Source organism: Sinocyclocheilus anshuiensis, unplaced genomic scaffold, assembly GCF_001515605.1.
Source record: "Sinocyclocheilus anshuiensis isolate Anshui unplaced genomic scaffold, SAMN03320099.WGS_v1.1 scaffold311, whole genome shotgun sequence".
In the NCBI taxonomy this organism is placed as follows: Eukaryota; Metazoa; Chordata; class Actinopteri; order Cypriniformes; family Cyprinidae; genus Sinocyclocheilus; species Sinocyclocheilus anshuiensis.
In genome coordinates this window covers 248,226-273,045 of record NW_015549606.1, presented here as the reverse complement: position 1 = coordinate 273,045, position 24,820 = coordinate 248,226, and the positions used below count along the sequence as shown (strand labels likewise).

Here is a 24,820-nt window from a genome sequence, read left to right as displayed (position 1 = left end):
AATATGATCATGCAGAATAAGGCATTAATATGTTCTTTATAAGTGCTAATAAACAGCCAATATGCTAGAAACATGCATGCATATAGTGAGTATTGGTCCCTAAACTAAAGTGTTACCCCATTTTTAAATAGATTTTCCACTGTAAATATATTTATATGCTTTTTGTTTTTTTTTAGAAAATAGCATTTTCCCAAAATCCAAAATGTATTTTCTTTGTATATATATAAAATGTACTTCAGGGGGCATATATATATATATATATATATATACATATATATATAATGTACTTGGCATATCAAAATATAGCTGTGCTGTTTACCAGATATATTTAGAATATATCTGCCATATCGGAAGAATGTGCTCTTTGCATTTAGACACTCACCTTGCTGAAAAATCAGTTGTTTAAATGATTGCTTAATTTGAATATATGCCCCACCTAAATCAATGGCTGTATTTTAAGATGGTCTTCTTTCCCTCTTCACATTATAAGAACGGTCTCTCTGATTTGCACTACGGCATAGATGACATTCCACTGGGAAAAGACCCTGGCCTACTTCCTATTGGTGGAATAGTTGCCCATAGCGTTATTGTTGCTATGACAAAAGTCTGGCAATGCTGGTGGCTGGGGAGCAGTGCAGAACTCACGATTGTCTGCCTGTTGTGATGACAACAGACTGTATGGGCCATAAACAATCAGAAAGCCTTAAGTTTAATTACATGGGTTAAATATTCTAAAACTATTGTGGGTGATGCAAATGACAGTTAGTTCCAGTTCTTACATGGGGTCTTGGTACAGGATCCCAACGGGATGTTCACTGTATCACTCCATGCATTCCTTCAGGTTACATGGTTTCGCCATGAGTGAGTCACTGAACGATGTTACTCAATATTCATATATTGAATCATTTACTTCACATTTAATCATTCAGTCACTTCATAATCTTTTTGTTTAACAATGCTAACGCTTTCTGGAATCAAACCAATCAATTGTCTATACGAATGAGTCATTGAATCATTCACTCAACCGATTCATTCAAAAACAATGGTTCAAACAAAAAAACAAAACCCTACTACAATCTGTTGCTTGAGGACTACTGCGGCTTTTCTTGAAACTATATTCATTAGTAAAGCAAAGACAGATAAAATAACTGGCAATATTGTGTCTAAAATCTAAGTTACTCAACATTAATTTCTTTTTTATTTAACTGCTGTTCAGTAGCACTCACAATAGCACTATGCTGTTCATATCTCACTCACAATTGTGCTGTTTTTCTGAATATCTGCACAACCTGCAATCAACTTGTGAAAAATCCAAAAGATTAATTTTAAACTCTTCCTTTAAAGCTATGTAGTGGCAAAATGGAACTAATGGTGCCAGACAAAAAGGACAGAACGAATGCTGTGTTCATACATGTTTGTCAGGCAAGCGTTCCTCTTGCTGTTTTAGTCAGCCCTTCAGTATAAACAGGAAGATGCACACAATAAAAGGTCAATAGCTAAAGGCAGTCACAGCACATGCCACTTGTGAGACCTCGGAATACAATATTCCAATGCTTTATTTTGAAGGATTCATATTCATTTAACAAATAACAAATGTATATTGTTTAGCCTCTTCGCTCAATATAAAAGCCATATTTCTACTGTCTACAGGTCCTCAGTTTGCACTAACAATGGGCTGGTTGCTGGTGTGCAAAGTAAGTATTTTGAAGCAGTTCTGGATCGAGAATGGCAATTCTACTGCTGTCGATATGCCCGCAGGTGCCCATATTCCTGCTGGTGAGTCTTGGAATAACAAATGGTAATCTAATATATTCATACAGTTACTAAACAACCTCTATACATCCCGAGTTATTCACAGATATTAGGATTATGTGTCCTCTGATAATTAGATTAAAACTGTACAATAGGATGTTTTGTCACATAATTTATAACCTTTCCTTTGATTGCATTTTCATGAATTATGCACAGGAAGACGAATGATGTTCCAGAGTACCTCAAAGAAGAGGGGGAGATGGTAGTCCCCAGTTACGGCTACTTCATAAGGGGGGCTCAAACTACGTTCAGTGGTGTACTGAGGTCTGTATGAATACTTCCTCATCCTTTGCACTTAAAGGTTTTGCCTCTAATGCATTTATGTCAAAATAACATCTGTTTTGTTACAGACAGATAATGTTATCATTTTAGTTGCTGTTAATGGCTAAATATTGTTTTCCTTTGGTGGGAGATTACTGTCTGTTTTTTAATGCTTTGCAGGGATCGGCAGTGGAAGTATATCTTGTGCCGAATGACAGACTTTGATTGTCAGTTTGAAAACTTCTAGACTGCATTCATCACTTAATGTCCTTATCAACACATCTATGCTAAAAGAGCACATGCACGTCACCACATAATAGCACTCACGAAAACATACGCCATACTCCATTTTTTTATTAGCTTCACAGCTTAGAAATATTTGATTTGCTCTGTATAAGCCTGCATGGATTGCTATGTTTGCAGTCATTTCTGTTATTTCCATGTTTACAAATATTTTGTAATCATTTTTAAAATATAAATGACAAAAAAGGAACAAAAACATTTTTGTACATTTTTTTATTTTATTATTATATATATATTTTTTTTTTTTACAAATTTGACTATGATCTCCAATGCATTCTTGAATGGTTGTTGAAAAAGTCCAAAATATTCCTTTTGGTGTATTATTTAAATCTAAGTCTCAGATACTCAGATGGAGTAACAAAACATACTGAACTCTTTGGAAAAATGGGCAGAACTAATAAAGCAAAGGTTTCTCCCACAGTCTGCTTGTTTTTTCTGCATTGTGCAACACACACAAGGGCTGTTTACCACTTCATCCTTTCTCCATCTGTGTTCCACTTTGCTTGAACTATTGAGCGGATGTAGTCAGATTACATTTGAACCCTGTATATGTGTAAATGTGCACAGATGTATTTTTGGGTGTTTATAAATACTGTATACATCATATAAAGCTTTGGGGCTATGAGGATATGAGAAACAGTTTCTACAGAATATGTTGCATTAAGAGTATGCTGAATAAATACATATAATACAGTATGTTCAAATAGAAAAGTTTTTTTTTTCGATCAGATTGCCTTGGTGAGCATAACAGACTTCCAAAAACATAAAAAAAATCATCACTGAAAATAATGATAACTTCTAATTCATTAATTCAATCAGATGTTAATTCAGTTCAGTAACTGGATTCAGTTCAGTCAAAGAATCATCAGACTGATTTAAGCTGACAATGCATCTTTAAAAAAATGACTCAAAAGAGTCATTCGTTCAGGAGTCAGACTACTTAGGTTATGTTTTTCAATCACTAAGAAGAATCTAATCATAAGAGTGATTTGTTCGTGAATCGGATAACACTGGTTGTGTTGTATGTTTTTGCATGGAGTCCGTGAAGAAAAGCTAGAAATTTCCTTCCGTTTTGTCATGGTACTTGGTCTTTGTATTGCATCATATCCAATCCAGACTGCACATTCAAAATTCAAACACACAAATATTACTTTTGTTTTTAGTTTTCCTGTATGAAGATCCCTCTCTGCTGAAAAGCACTCATGTGTGTTTGTGCCTGGTCTGGGTGTGTCTTTCTCAATGAGTGAGGCAATTATAGGTTGGATAAGGGTGTTGGGGATTGAGATAGCGCCCAAGACAGTTTACACACAGAAAACATGTTCCTCTTTATGATGAATGAGAATGTAAAACAAGACATTGTCTTTTCAAACATTTCAAATTGCAGTATATTTGTAAATATGGTGTACTGTGGTCTTTGCATTTCTTTGTTTTGTTAGAGACCAGGGCCTTTTATGAAATATAGAATAGATGAATAGCATTTTTGGATTTCCTTATGTATATGCTTTTTTTTCCCTTTTGCTTTTACTGAGCATTTCTCAGCCATTTTAGTTAAGCACTTAAATGAATGGGGTTAAGGAGAGGGTCAATGCCTCCAGCGCAGAACCAGATTCTGTCTAGTAGTCTTTCTGTTCCCCTCCAGTGTAGACGTGGTTGGGTGTAAGCCAGTGGCTCTCAACACTGTTTATTTATGGCAGCTGCTGGCTTGAGGCATGGAGACAAGCATCACAAAATGACATGGCTGTACCCAAGTCAAGTCTTCTATTTGGGGACAGCCGACACTGTCCTTGACTTACTGCGCACTTCTACTGCAACTGCACTGCAGAGGGTTCAGCGGGTCAGGCCACACGTTCATTCAGCCGCTCTACTGTTTTTTTGTGAGTTTTAATTATGCAGGCTTACATACATGCATTATCAATATCCGAATTCTGCTTGAATGGCAATGTTGTAATTATGGTTGTTTGCGGGAACGAGAATAAAACTTTGTTAGTGTCGTGATGGGTTTTGGAACCTGCGCTCAGCTGTAATTATAGGATAAATACGATGAGACGCCACATTTAAGAGCAGGAGAAAATAGACAGACGCTAAATCCGATGAAAGCTCTTTAAAAAATGACGACTGAGAGGGTTTACTTAAGAGAAACAGATTTAGCCAATAGCATGTTTCAGAAGAAGTTAGGCTAACATTTAGTCTATTTGCTTTTGTGTACTGTAAATTGAAATGCAGGTTCTGAAAGGAATTTAAAAAAAACTAAGAAATTTTTGTCCCTTTTTTTATTATGCCATAAATTTCAGAATATCATCATAAAAAAAATAAAAAAATGAAACGATATAGGTGAGCCCATTGTTGATTGGAGCAATTTTAATGTTTTGTTAATTATTTGTGCTGAAAAAACATTCAGATAACTATGGATGCAAATAAACACGTAAGTTCTTGAAGACTGTAAAAATGTTACAGTATAATCCTGTGAACTGCACAGTAAGTTAAGCCGAAACTATAAAGTACATAATTGTAAATCGTGTAACATCACATGTAATTTTACTTTAAAATACTATCAAATGTATGTTTTTTTTTGCAAGTAACAACTACAAATGACAATACAATTTACAGCGAAAAACGCTAAAAAGACATTCGCAGTAGTGCCTGTGTGATACATCATATATTGTTATATCTTTGTTTGACAGTTATGATGAACGTACAATGATTCATAAAGTGGCTTTCTGTTTTACCTCGTGAATTATTATGGTGGCTATCAATAAAATGTTAATGATATTGGTACTTGAAGTAGATATTACTATCACTTAATAAATATACGTCTATAAGCTGTAAAATTTACAGGCACCAATATGCCATTCCGTAAGACTTTAAATATTTTTACGGTGAATTTATGGCAACCACACCTGCAATTTTTTTTACCGTATATTTATCAGAATACCTTTTACAGAGCTATAAAAAGCATAACTTCTTTTAATGGTTTCATTTAAGGGAAAAATAAAAAACTACAGTATGGAATGCCATGAGGGTAAGCAAACAATGACAGAATGTGAACTATAAAATAACCATGCATGCTTTCACCTCATCTGCTAGCTGAGAACAGGTGGATCCTTCTTCTTTTCCTCTGTTGATCACCAGGACAAATTGTGGATCTAAATGGTTGAAAGGAAAACAGGACCTTTCTAAACTCCTACTGTGGTATAAATCAGTGAAAATACCACCATTCCATTCTTTCTGCAGGAGTATATCCTCTTACAACTCTGAGGGTCTAGGTTACCTTAAAAATACTACACCCCTAACCACTTCAGTGTGTGAACACTTGCATAAACACACAGACTTTTGAAGTGTAAGTGGCTTCCAAGTCAAAGACTCGACAACAACCTCTGCCTGGACAATGATAATGTTTCAATCCGAGAAAAAAAGAAAAAGAAAAAAATAGCATTATTGAGAACTGACCTTTTTGACCTCTTTGGTAACCTCTGTGGTTAACAGTGGGAGCAAACTGGACGCCTGAGTCACTAGCGTTAATGGTTATAGAGCAGATTTCAGCTCAACCAGGAAACCTGACTCTGCTGACCTTACATACTCCACGACCTGCTCGTTCCCTCCTCTTTCCTCATTTCTGTCCTCCCCCTTCCTCTACTCACCTCCTTACTCCATTGTTCTTTGTGTCCAGTCACAAGACAAGTCAGTAGTACAGGAAAGGTGAAAGCCAGGATCCTGCCTGATAACGTCTCATTTCCAAGCTGTCATCAAGTTTTCATTGCTTTACGCTCATACCTGTACAACAACGCAAAGATACATGCTGAGTACATAAGAACACACCACACAGTGACCTTTACATTTCAAGGTCAAATTTTAAATTTACAGAATAATCAGTGTTTCTGATCTTTGCCCTTGTCATTTTCCTCCTTACTGTGCTCATTTTTTCTTTAAATCACTCGAAATGTTGTATTTTTGATCACATCAGTGAGCTAAGACCTTGACACAGTTCAATGACTTTAAGAAACGTTCTGTACTTCAAGGTACGTGTTCAAGGGAGTAGACAGCGCTACAGGTGAATGAACCATTTCTAAGAAATCTGTCCACATTTCTTTTCATCATTCCTAGTAGGGCACACTAGGAGTCTCCAGGAATTGTGTTCTCAGGGTTATTTTCCGTGAACAGCATATTTGAATTTTATTGCAGCCTATTTACGATGTTTTAAAGGGAACAGAACACACAAAGTATGCTGATTTCAGCCTCTGATAGAGCTTTGCATATCAATAGCTTGTTTCCAAATGAGTGGTTTGTGAATGTTTTATTTGCATCACATCTATCTAAGCACAGTCAGCATTAGGTCACATCTATTGTGGTCCTTCGGGAAGCAGCCTGCTGGTGCATTCTGGGAAGCAGAGAGGCCCCGAGTTATAAGAGGAACCAGTACCGCCTGTTTGCTCTCAGTGTGATTTGAGAGTCAGCTGACAAAGGGCTTATTATTAGGGGCCGCATTGTGTAGTAGTGACTGCATGGTTGCTAGATTGAAGTGCATGAATCACAGTTTTACAGCCTTTGATGGCACAAGCAATTGAGATGCTGTGATGGGCCCCAAATTAATCTTTATTACCCCAGTTTAGGTATGTGTTGCCACTGAACAAAATAACTGGAGAAGACAGTGATACCCCCTGATTTATTTATGTTGTTTAATTAAAATAGTTTTTTTTTTAAACACATTATTTATTTAGAATTAGGGTGGATGTGAAATTCTAGTAATAGTATGTTTGTATTTATAGTACCTGTGAAAAATAGGAAGCATTATATTATAAAGACAACATAAAATTAAATAAATATCTTTTATGTTGTCACGTGTCGTTTTCTACCCAATAATATAAATTTTAAAGACATATACTACTTTTGAGGTCAGTCAGATTTTCACCAAGGCTGCATTTATTTGATCTAATATAAGTAAAATCAATAAATCAGTAAAACAGTAATATTGTGTAATATTATTACAATTTAAAACAGCTGTTTTTTATTTTAATATATTTTAAAATGTTATTTATTCCTGTGATGGCAATGTAGAATTTTTTTCCAGTTTAGTGCCACATAATTCATCAGAAATCATTCTAATATGCTGATTTCAGGCTCAGTAAACATTACTTATATTTTTATGTAAGCCATGATACATTTTCCACTGGATTTTTTCAAAGAATATAACGTTAAAAAGAACAGCATTTATCTGAAGAAATCTTTTGTAACATAAATTCCGTTTCACTTTTGATCCAAAGTATCAGATTCTAAAAAAAAAGAAAAAAGAAAAAGAAAGAAAAAACCCATACTGACCTCAAACTCTTGAATAAAAATAATATGCGATTTATTTTATTTACCTTATTTTATTATTTTTTAGTTCTGTTTGGGGACTCCAGTTTGACAACACCTGTATATTATGTGCGACAGACAGTGAAGTCAATGGAAACACTGGCAGTATTTTGATCCTGCAACACTTTATTAAATCTCCACTCTCAAGGCATGGGAGTCCATGACTGGCTTGCGTAATGGAGTAGGGGGGTGCGGGGGAATTTCAGGGTGTTACTAATCTTATGCTTTGGCTATGAGCCCATGGAAAGACAGCATCTCCATTTTCCCAGCATGGTCTTAAACTAAACTCATCCCTGTTCTCTTACCAACTCTCCCTGTTTCCCAAAGCAGCATAAATTATTCCTGACCAAACCACCAACAACAGATCCCATTAATAGAGTCCATGTGTCTGTGTTAGTTCTTTTACATACATCTTTGGTTTTATTGCAGATGTTTTAGGTTACACATGAGCAGTTCATGAGCATATTTTTAATGCAAAGATCAAAAACGAGTTATTTGTGTTAATGATTAGTTTGTGATTAGTCACTTGTATAGGTTGAATATCATAAACATGCTTTCAGGAGGTCTTGCTGGTCTTTCAAGGTTACTTACAGGCTCGTAAACTCCTGGTGCCTCTGGGATTTTTCCAGCAGTACAGAAAGTCACCTTGTAGCATACATCGTCCTCTCCTGGACACAGCTTGAACAGGGCGCTTCATCCATGAGTTGGACATTCCATTCTCTTTAATACTCAAAACCATGACCTTTTGCCCTATTATGTAACCCTTTAAATGTAGGTTAGTCTGAGAGGGACAGATGATGTTGTGAAGTAGTGGAGCAGCTTTCTGCTTTGTCAGCATAAAAAAATTTGAGGAAGCTTTTATCCTATTCAAGAACTCCAAGTTTTGATCATCTGACATATCCGGACAGCATACTTAAAAAAGCCTACCCTTTAGGTATACATTATCATGAACTTCTGGTGAACATCAGGGTTGGATGTGTTGATTCAAGACTGTACTTCCTCTGAAACAGTTGTTTCACACTTCCTGTGTGACCTCACGGAAACCTCATATCCTTTTATTTCCCCACAGGAAAGCAGAAACCAAATTATCATCTATTGTACCCCGAATTAAAGGAATATTCTGGATTTAGTAAAAGTTAAACTCAATTTACAGGTTGATTACCAAAAAAAGGGTATAGCACCTTATTTTACAGTCCTCTTCCATGAGGACATACTATGTACTTATTATAGCAATTACAATAACTTGGTAATAACTAGGTACTAACCCTGAACCTACCCCTAAACCTAAGCTTAACCATGTAGTTACCTTATACTACAGTACTTTCACTGTAAGCACACGGTAAGTGTAAAGATAAAGTGTAACCCTTTCAAAAGGTATTAATATGTACCATTTTTGTACTAATATGTACCCTTGTGAACAGGGTTTATCAGTACGTTCTTGCACCCACACACTGTCTGTAGACTCCCTAATGTCTGTGATGTTCTGAACACAAAAGAAAACACAGACACATGCATTCAAGCAAACTTAAACTGCTGTACATCTATCTCTGTCCCTGAATGACATAATAGTCCATGCCATACTCTTCCACTTTCTCCTTGTCTGCCTAGAGAGAATACATGCATGTCTTATAAATAGGTTCTAAGCAGATGCTCGCTCTCTCTCTCCCAGGTGACCCCTGATGGAAAACTATGTCTGCTCAGCCAGACTAACGCAGCCTTGATCCCGTAGGAAAGAAATGTGACGAAATGAGATCTCTTGTAGCAATGAGAAATTACTGAGACTTTTGCTTCTGGGTAATCTCGCATGTGTCTCTTAGTTTTTGTTGTGTCTTTTTTATAAGGAATCTGAGACAAAGTTAATAGTTAGTGGATAGTTCACCAAAAAAAGAAAATATTTGTTATCATTTACTCACCCTCATGTCGTTCCAAACCATGACTTTCTTTTTTTTCTGCTGAAAACAACAGAAGATATTTCGAATTAACATTCAATCCCATTGACTTTCACTGTATAGGAAAACACACTTTTGAGAAGAAAGAAAATCATACACGTTTGGAATGACGTGAGGATGGGAATTGTGATTTTTGTGTGAACTATCCCTTTAAATGAAATTGAACTCCATTCAGTTTCCTAAGCTATGAAAGAGCAACTTCTAAGCAATAACATTTTCATCTGTAGTGGCACAGATTTGATTTTCCCGTTCTCTGTTTTCCTTCACTCCCCTTCTTCTTCTACATTGTCCTTTATCCAGGATTTCAGCCATGTTTCTTTATCTCTACCTCATTCCATGTTTAAATCCATTCATTCATCCCTGTCAGTACTCAGTCTTTAAGCTGTGTTCAGTGCAGCTCTTCTCTGGTGTCTTACGCCTGTATTTGGCTATAGCTGAAGCTGTGTTGAAGCTGAGGGAGGAAATATAAAGGACTGAGCCTGATCCCAGCAAACCAGTTCATTCCAGTGAAAGGAAGTGTTAGTCACATACTTGGTATTTATTGCAAGCCACTTCACTTCACAAACAAACAAAAAGTGTTGTGGCTTTGACTAATTTAAAGGTAAAGTGTATAATTTCGACTCCACTAACATTGTAAAAAGGTATTACAAAAACAATGAGTCTTTTTAAACAGTTCTCTTAAAGCTGGGGTAGAAGAAAGTATTTTATCATTAAATAAAAGTGATACACTTGACCTTTAACATTGCTACATTGCTATTACCCACAGTGCATCAATAGGGTATGCTGAATTTTACTCTAGCTGTCCAGCAACTGTAAAAGAACATGAGTGTTTCCCCTACATACAGTAAGCGTTATAAAAGTATTACAAAATATTAATAACATGAGATCATGATAAAAAAATTGTTGTGGTCATACATGGTCATAGTTTATTTAAGAAAATAATGATCACATTATTACTACTATTATTATCATCATCATAATCATACATTATAATAAATAAATATGATAAATAAAGAAATAAAACTTGTTTTTTTTGTGTGTGCTTTTTTTTTTTCTTTTTTACCATCAAAATCCAGAATCACTTTCCACAGACACCCATAATTGGGTGTGAGAAAGACAGACAAACATTTTCCCAGCTCAATTATTGCCAATTATTGTTCATTTGGAGCCAGAGTGACAAAGCAGCCTCTGTTTTTAAGAGAACATGGAGTATTTTCCATTACACCTAAGTGCTGTTAATATACTGTTGTTCCACAGTATAAGTCACATTTTGCTTTAAATATATGTCTGAAAGGCTGGTGTAAATATTCATAAATCTCAGATATATAAGTAAATACATAAATATACTGAATCCATTCAAATAGGGGAGTGTGTGACATTGTATGTTTATATTATACATCTTAATGTCATCCCTGTGACTTCTACTTTCTCCCTGCTGTCTTTCTTTTTCTACCTTCTATCTTTTATGTTTGAGATGATACTTAGCAGTCAGTCATTTATAATGTACTTCAGTTCTTTTTCCTCTGACTTCTCTCTGCTCTGTATCTGCACTCCAGGTTTGACTGTTTATATCAGTGCAGCGGTACTATAAATCCACAGCAAATGTTTTATATTTCATAGCCCTGTATATTACTGGAATGTCCTTCCAAGCTCCATAACATCAGAATTTTACCCTATTTTTCAAATAAAGCATAATAAAAAATGTAGAACATGCATATTTAATAAAGGTGCACAGGAGGCTGGTGGTGATAGATTAGTCTTGTCTCATTTTCCAGTGCCAAGGTAATATTTCATACGCAGAGCACAAAATGTACTACAAAAATATATGTTGAGCTAGGGTGTTCTAGATAGTTAAAGTGTTCCCAAGTTGTTTCGTGTGTATTCTAGCAAGCTAAGTAGATAGGTAGATAGATATATAATGTTATTTTCATCATCTTATTTTTATTTACTGTTACAGGATTCACGTGAAATGTACGTGTGCGTGTGTGTATTTCAGTCATGACTTTATCAGTTCAGCAGGTCAGAAGTGTGCAGGGGACTAAATAGGTCTTCTCAATGGAAGGAATGTATCAGTGATAAGGACAGGCGAATGGCTGTGGACAAACTGATGCTGCTAACAAGCCTTCACAGAGGAGTAGGTGATGAGTCATTTTGGTTGCCTGGCAACCCACTACAGAGGCGCTGGCTTTTCAGTTATCTCTGTCAGACGGTGTTCCAGCATAAGGAATAAAACACATCTTACAATCAATGTCAAGGGAAGTTAGAGCTTCTCTCAATGCAACCACCTGTAAGGTTATTACACAAATGAAAAAGATAAAAATGTTGGTAATGTCTATTTACATCAAATGCAAATACCCAAACGTGTTGGAAAAGGCTGTTTTTGCTAACCGTCCACTACTGCTAAGACTATTTACTCAGAGTACAAATAACATGTTACTTTTATTTACATTGTATCTGCGTAGCATCTATAACTTTAGTGTAAACTAGATTCTGTATGTTGCTGTTTACACATAGTACAAACAGTATTTACGACTGTTTACCCTGTAAATAGAATTTAGCCTACCTTCTAATTATCTCCATTAATTGTGTACATAGAAAACCTAAAGCGGCTCAAATAGAGAGAGATAAAGAAAACAACAAATGTTACTGAAATAAATAAATTTCTCATTTGGTTCATCAAGTATGTAGGTAAACTCACTACAAATAAATTACAGTTTTTGCCTATTACTATGGAGGGTGATAAATAAATAAATAAATATTGATGTTATTAAACAAAATCAAAAATTGATGATAAATAAGGAATCTGTATTTTTATTTTAAATGTACACTTTAATTTATTATTTGTCACGGAATAAATTACACCATAATTTATTTATTTATTTAGAAATAGGTTTATTTAGATAGGGACTGTACATAAATCATGATTCTAGCCAGAAGAAGGTGAAAAATATGCAATGTACATAGAGAGTATAGCATATGCGAATTTGCATCTCGAGTCCCTAAAGGGGACCTAAAAAAATAATTAATTAATAATAATAATAATAATAATAGACTGATTACCTATTTAGGGTTACTCCCAACCCTGGCAACATATAATTAGAAAATTAAAACAATTAATTAAAATTTGTTAAACATGCGTACAGCTCTGATTTATTTTAAAGGGGTCATTTGATGCTGCTAAAAATAACATTATTTTGTGTATTTGGTGTAATGAAATGTGTTTATGTGGTTTAAGGTTAAAAAAACACATTATTTTCCACATACTGTACATTATTGTTTCTCCTCTATGCCCCGCCTTTCTGAAACGCATCGATTTTTACAAAGCTCATCGTTCTGAAAAAGCGAGGTGTGCTCTAATTGGCCAGCTATCCAGTGTGCTGTGATTGGCCGAATACCTCAAGCGTGTGAAGGAAATGTTATGCCCCTTACCATACTGTGATGATGCTGTGTCCCGGCCGGAGCGACGAGACAAAAACATTAAAACCCATTATAAACGAGGCATTTGTTGCATCCTGATAATTACGGATTATAATGACTTATACGCGTTGCATCGCGCTGTGTAAACATAAAACCATGTCTGCATTTGTGATCGGAGAAATGACAAACAAGTGCTACTCTACACTGCTCAAAACTCACGTTTGAATCATCAGTGGCAAATCCTTTAAATATAAAAAACGTACTTACAGGCTGTGAGTCAGAACAGCCGGCATTGTAGTCTACCCTACCAGGGTCAGGAAACAGTACTCCATAAAATGCGCTGCACACATCTGAATATTTGGGTTGAACTGTTCTGGAACAGTGTTGTAAATACAACTTAACCACTGATTTCTAGTCGTGTCCTCTTTTGGAAGACCAAACAAAGTAGTTTCGCTTTCACAACGAAACACACAAGCGCCTTCACGACATGGTGGCGGCGGCAACAACAATACTACAGCAAGAATAAAAGTTACGCCTTCTTTCTTTGCGTGAACATTTGGGCGGCGTTATGCAAATCTTCCCACATAGTGAGGTAGATATGTGGGGGCATGTTAGAACGAGCCGTTTTAGGTAGGCGTGGTTGACTCTTAACTTTTATAAAGAATATCTATTTGGACTTGAGACTTTAGTCTTTGTAACTTTACAGATCTTCTTTATGCACCAAGAGCTTGTAACACTCCAAAGAGAAAGGAAAAACTGAAATCGCATCATATGACCCCTTTAAACCAGCGCTTAACCGTCATTATAAAGCACTTTATGTCATGTTCTTCTTTTATTTCAGTTAGTAACATGTTCCGAGTAGGGAGCCCTTTACAGAAAAGGCTTAAATAATTTAGAATTAAAACATCATTAAAGTATATCTTATAAGTATATTCTAAATTTCAAACAACCCTTTTTCCCCCCAGCATTTAAAACAATTTTTCTCAATTTTAATGGGAACAAAAGCCCACAATACAATCGTATGTAAACGCGGAATGCTGGTAAACAGCGCCCTCTGCTGTTACCCTGACTGCCCTACACGTGAAGTACTAGTCGCCGCTTCCGCCATTTCAAACGCAACATCCGGTTGTGCAGCAGCCATTTTGTCTGTTCAGGCAAGTCCACCCCACACGGTGAAGAACTGACGTTCCCCCTTGGAAAACATTTCAGAAATATCACACTCGATACTTTTCCGTGTCATCTATGGAAGTGGGAACGGGCTGAAAAAATACCTTGTTGAATTCTACGCTCGAGAATAGCTCTCACTGGCTGATGTGTCTCGTTTCCGTTGAGTGAGCTTCATTAATCGGGGTTATGTCGAGCGAGGAGAGTTACTTAGCCATCCAGCGCTACTTGACTGATGAACGTGAGCCTTACGCACCGGGCACGCACGGCAACACCAAGAGAAAGATCCGGAAAGCAGCTGCTTGTTACATAGTGCGAAATGGGATTCTTTATTATCAGAGGCGGCAGAAAGGCCTGGATGAATTCACGGAGCTGGAAGTGGTGCTGCAGGCCGAGAGACGGAAGGAACTCATCACGGAGGCGCACATCACGTCCGGAGGGGAACACCTCAACCAGCAGCAGACATGGGAACTCATCTCCCAGAAATACTGGTGGAGAGGTACACTAATCACTAATCACTAGTGTAATGACAGCAGAGCTTTCCCCGCTGGAATCGCTAACGTTATATGTCAAGCAGGTGACAAGTAAGGAAGCTACAATTGGATAGTCTCTCCATAGAATGCTATATGTCTATATCTATAACGTTACGTATCTATGAGTGTCTACGATTCTCTCTCTCTCTCTCTGTATAAAATTAAATATATAGAAAGATGTGAACACAGGCAATATTTCATTTGCATTTAATGCAGCTTTCAACCTTCTTAGAATAGATTCATACAACTTTGTATATTCTCCAGATGAATGTTGTTTATAAATCTTATCTGCCAATTGCTTGTTGGAGGAGGAAATCGAATTCTCTCCAAAACTGTCCAAAGTGGGTTGATAATATTCAAGTCAGGAGATTTGTTTGGCCAGGGCAGATGTTGAAGTTCATCTTGTTGCTCCAGCTGTCCTGGTTTTATGATTGTGACACCATATTTTTTTTGGCAATTTATCGTTGGTGTCTGTGATTAAGGTATTAGCAATCGTAGCTATTTCAGGGGTGTTCTCTGTGATCGGCTTTTGAGGAAACAGGGTCTTCAATGTGAATATTGAGGTTTGCTGTCAGTAGTTCTGTGTTTTGTCGCGTTTGGAAGTCTGACAAGTCACCCATTGCACCCACGGATGGTACTAGTACTACCCACTGCTGAACACAACTTATACTACGCTGATATAACTAAAAGATTCAGTAATTGTGGTATGTGTTTATGTGTGTGTGTGACAGACTATGCAATCAGTACTCAAAGCGGATAATCATACTCTGAATAGCTTTTTATTGTCCAAGTGTGATTGTGAATGAAGTTATGAGTCCGACTCTCTAACCATTAGGCCACGACTTCCCCGAAGGACGAGGTCCCACCGAGAATGAACTTAACATACTAGTTTCTGAGATAGAACAGGCGATATTATATTTGTTTTTGAGATAACATCTGTTATTATAAGTAGCCTAAACCTAATCGTCTTATGACAGGAGTGCTGAAGCAGGTGAAGGACTGCATCAGAGAGTGCAGTTACTGCCAAAGCAAGCAGGAGAAGGGGAGAGGCAATTATGAAGATGCCACCAAACAAGCAGCTGTGCGACAAGCGAGACGAAATACCTCTGTATGTGCCAGTGAGGAAGAGGACGATGAGGCAAATGATGATTTGGATTCGGAGCAGTCCAGTGCAGTCGATAAACACGAATTGGTGTTTGTAAGTACAGTATACCATTTTTGTCACTGAATTAAAATTTGTTTCATGACATTCTGAATTTAATTGACGTTATTCCAGGTACAATAGCATCTTGATATTAAAAGATGAGGCTATTGAAATCACTTTCAATTGTGTTGATACAGTAAATATTAGTTGTTCTAAATTACAATGAATATAAATACAAGTATTATATTTTATATCTTTAATGTATCTATGCATATGATAATGATATTATATTTCTCTTTTATGCGTTCTTATAGGTGGACAGTAAGGGAATTGTCAAGCAGTTCTTACCAAAGCATGGGCAGACGATGCTGGACAAGTTGAACCAGCAGCGAATGAATAATGAGTTCTGTGATATCACCCTGCTTATTGAGGGTGAGGAGCATCGCGCGCATAAAGCTGTCCTGGCCTCCTGCAGTGATTATTTCTATGAGCTCTTTGTGGAAAAGGGTGCTATGTCCAGTCATGAAGCTGTCGTTGACCTCTCTGGTGAGAAGAATGCACCATGCTGTTGATTGAAATGATAAAACAAACTAAAAGTCCAATCGATTTAAGGATTTATGTTTAATAATATGAAGCATTTAAAGGTATAGTTCACCCAAAAATGTAAATTATGTCATCATTTACTCACCCTCACTCCAGAGTTGTATGACTTACTTTCTTCTTCTGCTGTGAAAGAAGAAATTTTGAGAAAAAAAAAGTACTTGTCTTCTATACAATGGAAGTCAGTGGTACCTAAATTGTTTGCATACCAACATACTTCCAAAAAAAAAAAATGTATGTTTCAACAAAAGAAAGTCATTACAGTTATGGAACATCATGAGGTTGAATAACTTATAACAGAATTTTCATTTGTGGGTGAACTTTGCCTTTAAATATAATCTCTGTTCCAAACTCCAGTGAGCTGCATCACAGTTCTGTTTCCATAAACAGCATCCAAACCAAAATATGACCTCAAAGTGGCTAATCTGAAACACTGTTCATGGGCAACAACTCTATTAACACTTTGAGAATTATTAATTTAATATGCATAAAAATATATTGCACATATAATATTTTGTTGAGATGGTTATTATTGTTCTTTTTAATACTACTGTTCTTTTTAACAATTTTATTCGGCTTCATCTGCCATCTTGGATTAAACTTTTTACTGAGCAAATTGCAATGCATTCTGTGATGAAGAACTCACGTCTTGACTTTGGAACCACACCTGTGATGGCAATATGTAGGTCGACCATTGTTAGGAAAAGTCGTTAAGTTTTTCTGTTTGGTTGATAAGTGGCAGAAGCAGGACTTTTTTGACAGCATCTGAATGCAGACACACAGTAGCGCCCATGTCTTCATTAGTTTGTCTAATAAATGATTAGAAAAACTTAAATATTCAGCAAGTTTGTATTTATGTCATTTAAATAAGTGTATTAAGTATTTAATTCCACAACCTTGCAGATAATAGCAAATCCAGCTGATAAATCCTTGGATGACTCCCTACTTCCTTTTCATTCATGTATTAAAGGGTTAGTTCACCCAAAAATGAAAATTCTGTCATTAATTACTCACTCTCATGTTATTCGAAACCCGTAAGACCTTCGTTCATCTTTGGAACACAAATTAAGATATTTTTGATGAAATCTGAGGGCTTTCTGACCCTCCCAGAGACAGCAAGGTAACTACCACGTTCAAGGACCAGAAAAGTACCAAGATGATCGACAGATCGCGAGCGTGTGGCGGCGCTGACCCAGATCCAGCGTAATGACGTCATCATGCCGGATCTGGGTCAGCTCCGCCACACGCTTAAGTCATGATACTATCGTGAACGCGCGTCCACAAGTGGGTGACAGTAGAGACGAAAATGTGGAATAAAGTCGTTATTTTTGTTTTCTTTTCTTTGATCCACTGATATCACACGGACTACTTTGTCAATCATCTTGGTACTTTTCTGGACCTTGAACGTGGTAGTTATTAAGGTATTATTAATAACACGAGGGTGAGTAATTAATGACAGAATTTTCATTTTTGGGTGAACTAACCCTTTAAACAATTTATTTATTTGTGAAAAATAATAGGATCACAAAATGAAGTTGCTATCTAAAGTAGAGTGGCAATGGCCATCAATAAAAAACTACATTAGTCAACTACTAATGTGTAAAATGTTTCCTAAATAGATATGCTCCCTAGCTAGTTTGTAATTAGTATGAGAACATTAGCCATTTAATTCATTGAGGTGTTATTTGAGAATTTTATATTTGTTTGAATTGTCATTGTTTTTTTTTTGTTTTACCTGCCAGGCTTCAGTAAGGCCAGTTTTCTGCCATTACTGGATTTTGCCTACACCTCCAATCTGACCTTCAACTTTTGCGTGATGGCAGATGTCGCCACACTGGCACGGCACTTATTGATGGCGGAAGTGCTTCAGATCTGTGAGTCTGTGCATAAGAAAGTGGAAGAGCAGAAGCTGATGGTCTACCAGAGAGGAGACATTCACACTGTGGTATCCAGCCAACCTGCGCCCCCTCAGCCAATCACACCCACCGCTTCTGAAACGTATGTCGTGACTATGCAGAGCGAAGGCACACCTGAAGAAGGACAGTCCCTGGCTGTCATCACAAGTGAAATTGGGACGGCTGAATCGCTGGCATTGCTTGCCGGTGCGACCGTAGATGGCGAAACGATGACTGTAGTCACTCATAGCGGACAGGCTGGCTCAGCTGAGTCTCTTGCCATGGTGGCCCACAGCGGCCAGGCAGAGGAGGGCGAGACCATGACTCTGGTCACTCACTCTGGCCAGGCTGGTTCGGGTGAGTCCCTGGCTGTAGTACAGGCCTGTTGGTCTGTAGAGGAACCACAGGTTGGTGACATACCTGTCGCAGAGAGCATGCAGGCCGGAGCCTTTCTCATTAGTGTGGATCCTGGCAAAACAGATGCTTCTGAGATTGTGCATTTAGCTGCAGCAGCACCACCTGCTGTGCAGGATGAGCCCCAGGTGGCTGAACCAACGCGCCAACCCGAGCCTGCAGCAGCAGCACCACAGCCAGCCCCTGCACCAGTGAAAAGGAGGCCAGGAAGACCTCCTAAAGTGAAGCAACAGGAACCGCCTCCCCCTCTTCCTTCAGAGGAGGAGCCCATGGAGATGGAGGGCGTCGAGGATGCATCCGCTGCAGATGGAGATAAAGAAGAAGAGGAATGCGTAGATCCCAACAAGAGATACCTGAGAAAACGATCCGTGAAAGAAGGAGGGTATGTTCGTCTTCATATGGGACTTGAGACTGAGGAGGAAGAGAAAAGCAGTTCACCTCCTACAAAGGTATGCAACTCTCATTCACTTGACATACAATTCATTTGTTAATGTGATGATGTCCCAAATGGTGCCCTTTTGGACTTGGCATATCTGTGAGGTCCACAGGACCGCAGGGTGGCCCATCTGTCATTTTATGGCTTAAAAGGGTGCTCAGGAAGTGCCCCCTGTGCAGCCTTGATTTACCCTTTTGCAAAGCCTCTACTGGTGTCCTGATATCATTATGAGGAAACAGTCTTCATTAAAAGAATGAAATTCTTGAAATGAAGACCTTAAGTAATTAATAAATTAACAATAATAATTCATATAAATAATAATAAATAATGGCATAATCAAATCTATTACTTAAAAAAATGTATTTTAAGACAAGTCATTTGATCTGCCAACATGCAGAACTTGTGAGGGGACAAAAACTCTCCAAAAATGTAGTATTATGTACAAATAATTCATGATATTTGTTGAAAACAAAAAAAGGTATTACCTTGAAAATATGTCTCGAAACATTTATAAATATAACAATTTAGATCTGACTCTCATGTATTGTTTGAAGTAAAATCTAATTATTTATTATTTCTCAGGAAAATTTATTTTAACAAAACTGCTTCACCGCTTATTAATATTTGAAAACCATTGTATGCCAAGTCATGCAGAAACAGAAACTTGTGAGGAAAGAAAACCCTGACATTAATTATATTTATGATCAGCTAATTTACGGTATTTCTAAAAAAGAAAGAAAAAAAAACTCTTTTTACTATATAAAATTTATTTTACAATATTTTTAGATTTTTACACTCATATATTTGAAGTAAAATGTCATTCTATATTTTTAAATTTTGTTACATATTTTCACTTTTCTTGAAAGTGGTATAAATATTTTGCAAAACCACAAAATCAAAATGAAAACATTAAAATACAGGAGTGCAGCCAAAAACTTGGCACATGCATTTTAAACTAGATTTTTTTTTTTTTAAATCATCATCATTGATACTATTATTTGTCATTAACCCCAATATTATGATGTTGCTCAATGAGCCAAGGATTAAGATAGAAAAAAATGCACTCTAAGGCAGTCAGCCAGACTGTCTTATTAGAATCCCACTGTGTCCCCAGACACCTCAGAGATTTGCCAGGAGAGGCCGACCGGTTCAGTCTGCCAAGAAGAATCTTGATGAGTTTTCAGAGACAAACCTGGAGGCTGCTTCTGATGCCGTAGCTGCTTTAGCAGAGGAACCGGAGCCTGTTGCAGACCAGCCAGAGACTGTGGAGGGAGGCGCACTACAGGGAGACCCAGGAGGAGCTGCGGAGGGAGAGCACTCGTGTAATGAGTGTGGCTTGGTGTTCCACAGGCGGTACACCCTCATCATGCATGCTCTGAAACACGAGAAGACTCGCAGCTTCAAGTGCAGTGTATGTACCCTTGGGCTGAATAAAAAGTAAGAATTCTAGCCTGATCTTTATGCATTTTGGTTATTTTTCGGACCTTTCTTTTGTCCTCACAGATTTGCAATAAGGAGTTCCAGTACGCTGCTTCGCTTCGTGCGCATTTGGCCCGTCACAAGCATCAGAAGACCCAGAGAGCCAGCATGACACGAGCCATGGCCGCAGAAGATTCTCAGGGGTCAGAAGATCAGACAAAGTCCCGCACCAAACGGGAGTTTGTGTGCGACATCTGTGGCAAGACTCTGCCCAAGCTGTACTCCCTGCGCATTCATATGCTGAACCACACGGGGGTGAGGCCACACACCTGCAAGGTTTGCGGGAAGAGCTTTGCCACCAAGCACAGTCTGAAGATGCACCGGTCGCTGCATGACTCCCTCAAGAGATTTCAGTGCACTGTCTGTGAGAAATCTTTCGTCACCAAGAGAAGCCTGGAGGAGCATACAAGCATTCACACAGGTACACACACATACTCCTTTTACTTTCGTCAGATGAATAGGTAAATATGCAAGTATCTAATGGAGCTCTGTCATTATGGGATTAGAAAATTAATTATGGGTGAAAAAATGCATTAAAATGCTTATAAATAAAATTCAGTGGGTTTTGATTAGGATTCAGTTGCAGAATAATAACTGATTATTTTTACACTACTCTTCTAAAGTTTGTAAGGTTTTTTTTTTTTTGTTTGTTTGTTTTTTTTAATTAAATTAATACTTTTATTCAGCTAAGATGCATTCAATTGTTTAAAAGTGACAGTAAAGATGTTTCTATTTCAGATAAATGCTGTTCTTGAATTTCATCAAGGAATCCTGAGAAAATGTATCATAGTTTCCAGGAGAATATCAAGAAGCATAACCACTTTCAAAACTGATAATAATAATAATAATAAATATATGTAATATTAGATCATGTGACACTGAAGACTGGAGTAAAGAATGCTTCAAATTCATCTTTGCCATCACATTTTAAAACAAAAAAAAAACGATTATTTTAAACGGTAATAATATTTCACACTATTACTGTTTTTACTGTATTATTGATCGGTTAAATGCAGTGATGGGGAGCATAAGAGACTTTTTTTTTTTTTCAGAAATGTTACCAAAAAAAATAACATCTTTCTGACCCCAAATTTTTTGACTGGTAGTGTACTTTAGGCAAAGCAAGGTTATTTATATAACGCATTTCTTACACAATGGTAATTCAAAGTGCTTTACATTGTAAAAAAAATTTACTTAAAAATGAAAAGAAAAAGTCAAATACAGATAAAAAGCAATACAAATTAATGTATGAATTGGTTAAAAGACATGCCAAAAAGCTGAATAAATTCTGTAAATAAAAAATGAAGTGTAGAAATAGTGTGCTGTTTTAAAATACAGAATGTGCAAGTAAAGAGATATGTTTTAAGTTTGGACTTCAATGCCGGTTCCTGATGCATAGTAGATAAATACTGTCTTATGTATTTGGAATTAATCCTAAACATTTTTATTTGTAAAAATGTACTAGTTCCAGATTCCAGCATGGACACTTTTAGTTGCTGTTACAAGTCAGCTTGTTTTTAAAAGTGTGAACCAAATGTATTAATTTATACCTAAACCCAAATTTAAGAGTATTTAATAAAAGGTTCCAATTATGTCACATTATTGTCTGAGCAAAAATGTACACCCTTAGTTTTAATGTAGTTATTACACTGTTTGTAACATTAAGATGAGCAGTTCATAATAGCAGTTTGTTTAACAGGTGAATCAAAGTACTTATGCACAACCTGTGGAGCATCTTTTCACCGTGCGTCCGGACTGAGCAAACACCTCAAGAAACATCAACCCAGACCTGAGGTCCGCTCATTCCACTGTTCTCAGTGAGTGTCTTATCCCTCGACACATGCACACAACAGTTTCCTTCAAATAAGCCCATTAGACTTATTCACATATTTTTCCAATATAACGGTTTAGTTCCTTAATTTGTTCTTTTTGTTCCTTCATTATAGCTGTGATAAGAGTTTCTTTGAAGCAAAAGACCTGCAGCAGCACATGAATAAGCACTTAGGCCTAAAGCCCTTCCAGTGCCAGGTCTGCGGCAAATGCTACAGCTGGAAGAAGGACTGGTACTCGCACGTCAAATCACACACTGTTGCAGAGCCCTTCAGGTGAGAGTAAAATAGTTCATTTCTTATAGGGGTGTTTTGAAAGGTTATTTTTTAATAAGAAAATTAAATATATTCTTATTATTACATTTTATTTTATTATTAGGCTTTTTAGACTGAAAGAAAAACATGACCTTAGATCTGAAAAGAGCCTGTCATGGAAATTATATTCTGTATTATATAATACCTGAACTCTAGAGAGACTTGAGCACTTGTTAGAGGTAGATTTCAAACTAAATTGTGTGTTTTGTCCTTTTGGCAGGTGTAATGTGTGTGGGAAGGAGTTCTTTGAGAAGGCCCTGTTTAGACGGCATGTCAAGAAAGCCACTCATGGAAAGAAGGGCAGAGTGAAGCAGAACTTGGAGAGAGAGTGTGAACACTGTGGGAGGAAGTTCACACAGCTCAGAGAGTACCGCCGCCACATGAATAATCACCAGGGTGAGTGGAGAATCATACATAAACACATGTTTTGTAGAATGATAATAAGTAATTTATATGCAGAATTAGGAACCGTTTCATCCAAAACAATTAAAAAAAAAAAAAAAAAAACTTTTTTTTTTTTTTTTTTTTGCTGCAAGAATTTTGGCAACACTGACTTAATCTGTTCCGACTCTTTTTTTGAGACAACTATGTCGTTGTTGGTTGTGAGATATATATATATATATAAAACACGGTAAAAAAACGCGTTATATACAGTGGGTACGGAAAGTATGCAGACCCCCTTCAATTTTTCACTCTTTGTTATATTGCAGCCATTTGCTAAAATCATTTGTTAATTTTTTTTCCTCATTAATGTACACACAGCACCCCATATTGACAGAAAAACACAGAATTGTTGACATTTTTGCAGATTTATTAAAAAAGAAAAACTGAAATATCACATGGTCCTAAGTATTCAGACCCTTTGCTGTGACACTCATATATTTAACTCAGGTGCTGTCCATTTCTTCTGATCATCCTTGAGATGGTTCTACACCTTCATTTGAGTCCAGCTGTGTTTGATTATGCAAATGGCTGCAATATAACAGAGTGAAAAATTTAAGGGGGTCTGAATACTTTCCGTACCCACTGTATATAACCTGACCTTGGTAAAAAAAACGTGTCCTGGGCCCCCCTCTCGCCGGGCCCTTGGAATCATCCTAACCATCCCCCCGTTACAGCACCCCTGCATATATATATATATATATATATCACATGAATGAATGTTCGTTGTGATGTATATACATATATAATTTTTATAATTTTTTTGTTTTGTTTTGTTTTGTGACCATTCAGGAGCCAAACAAAACATTTATTTTTGTACATAATAATGATAAATAAAGAGTTTTTCTTACTTCACCACAAAATAAACAGCTTTTCAGGACATTTAAAATGTTATAAAATAATTTATATTTCAAATAAATGTGGTTCTTTGAACTAGTTATTTATCAAAGAATCCTGAAAAAAAAATGTATCATGGTTTTCACTAAAATATGAAGTAAGCAGCACAGTGTGCATTGTATGCGTACATGTATGGATATAGTAATGGATTTTTTTAGCTTTCGCTATCCCAGGAATAAATTACATTTTAAAATATATTAAAGTATAAAACAGTTATTTTAAATTGTAAAAATATTTCACCGTTACTGTTATTTTGATCATATAAATGTAACCTTGGTGAGTAATAGAGACTTCTTTCAAAAACATTTTTAAAAATCTTACCAATCACAAAATTTTGAACATTATTTACAGTCAAACCAACATTTATTCAGACACCTTCAACATTTCTCACATTATCACTGTTTATTTCCTTTAGTTAGTATAGAAAATGGTAATAAAATATGACAAGAACTGAGTTAAACTGTGTTAGAACAAATTAATCTTGATAATGTCAGATAACTTTGATAGGAAGGTATGTATTGAATTATATATATACACACACACACAGTATGCTTGTTATCCAACACCCCCCCCCCCCCCCCC

At 36.7% G+C, this 24,820-nt stretch overlaps 2 protein-coding genes across 3 annotated transcripts in view; both read left to right on the top strand.

Moving 5' to 3' along the window:
* dpt (dermatopontin) overlaps positions 1 to 2,566 on the top strand; it is a 7,540-nt gene extending 4,974 nt beyond the window's left edge. Inside the window, exons 2-4 of the mRNA XM_016447770.1 lie at positions 1,651 to 1,776; positions 1,969 to 2,076; positions 2,254 to 2,566. Of these exons, the coding sequence (XP_016303256.1) occupies positions 1,651 to 1,776; positions 1,969 to 2,076; positions 2,254 to 2,320 (301 nt within the window). The 3' untranslated portion in view covers positions 2,321 to 2,566. The remainder of the gene's footprint in view (positions 1 to 1,650; positions 1,777 to 1,968; positions 2,077 to 2,253) is intronic.
* An 11,688-nt stretch (positions 2,567 to 14,254) lies between these two features.
* The window catches only part of zbtb11 (zinc finger and BTB domain containing 11), a 12,033-nt gene continuing 1,467 nt past the window's right edge, over positions 14,255 to 24,820 (top strand). The window contains exons 1-9 of one of the 2 annotated variants that reach the window (XM_016447796.1): positions 14,255 to 14,754; positions 15,766 to 15,986; positions 16,247 to 16,478; positions 18,275 to 19,290; positions 20,392 to 20,688; positions 20,781 to 21,177; positions 22,456 to 22,573; positions 22,703 to 22,861; positions 23,121 to 23,296. In XM_016447796.1, the coding sequence (XP_016303282.1) occupies positions 14,445 to 14,754; positions 15,766 to 15,986; positions 16,247 to 16,478; positions 18,275 to 19,290; positions 20,392 to 20,688; positions 20,781 to 21,177; positions 22,456 to 22,573; positions 22,703 to 22,861; positions 23,121 to 23,296 (2,926 nt within the window). In that variant the 5' untranslated portion in view covers positions 14,255 to 14,444. The other variant, XM_016447797.1, reaches the window with a different exon arrangement.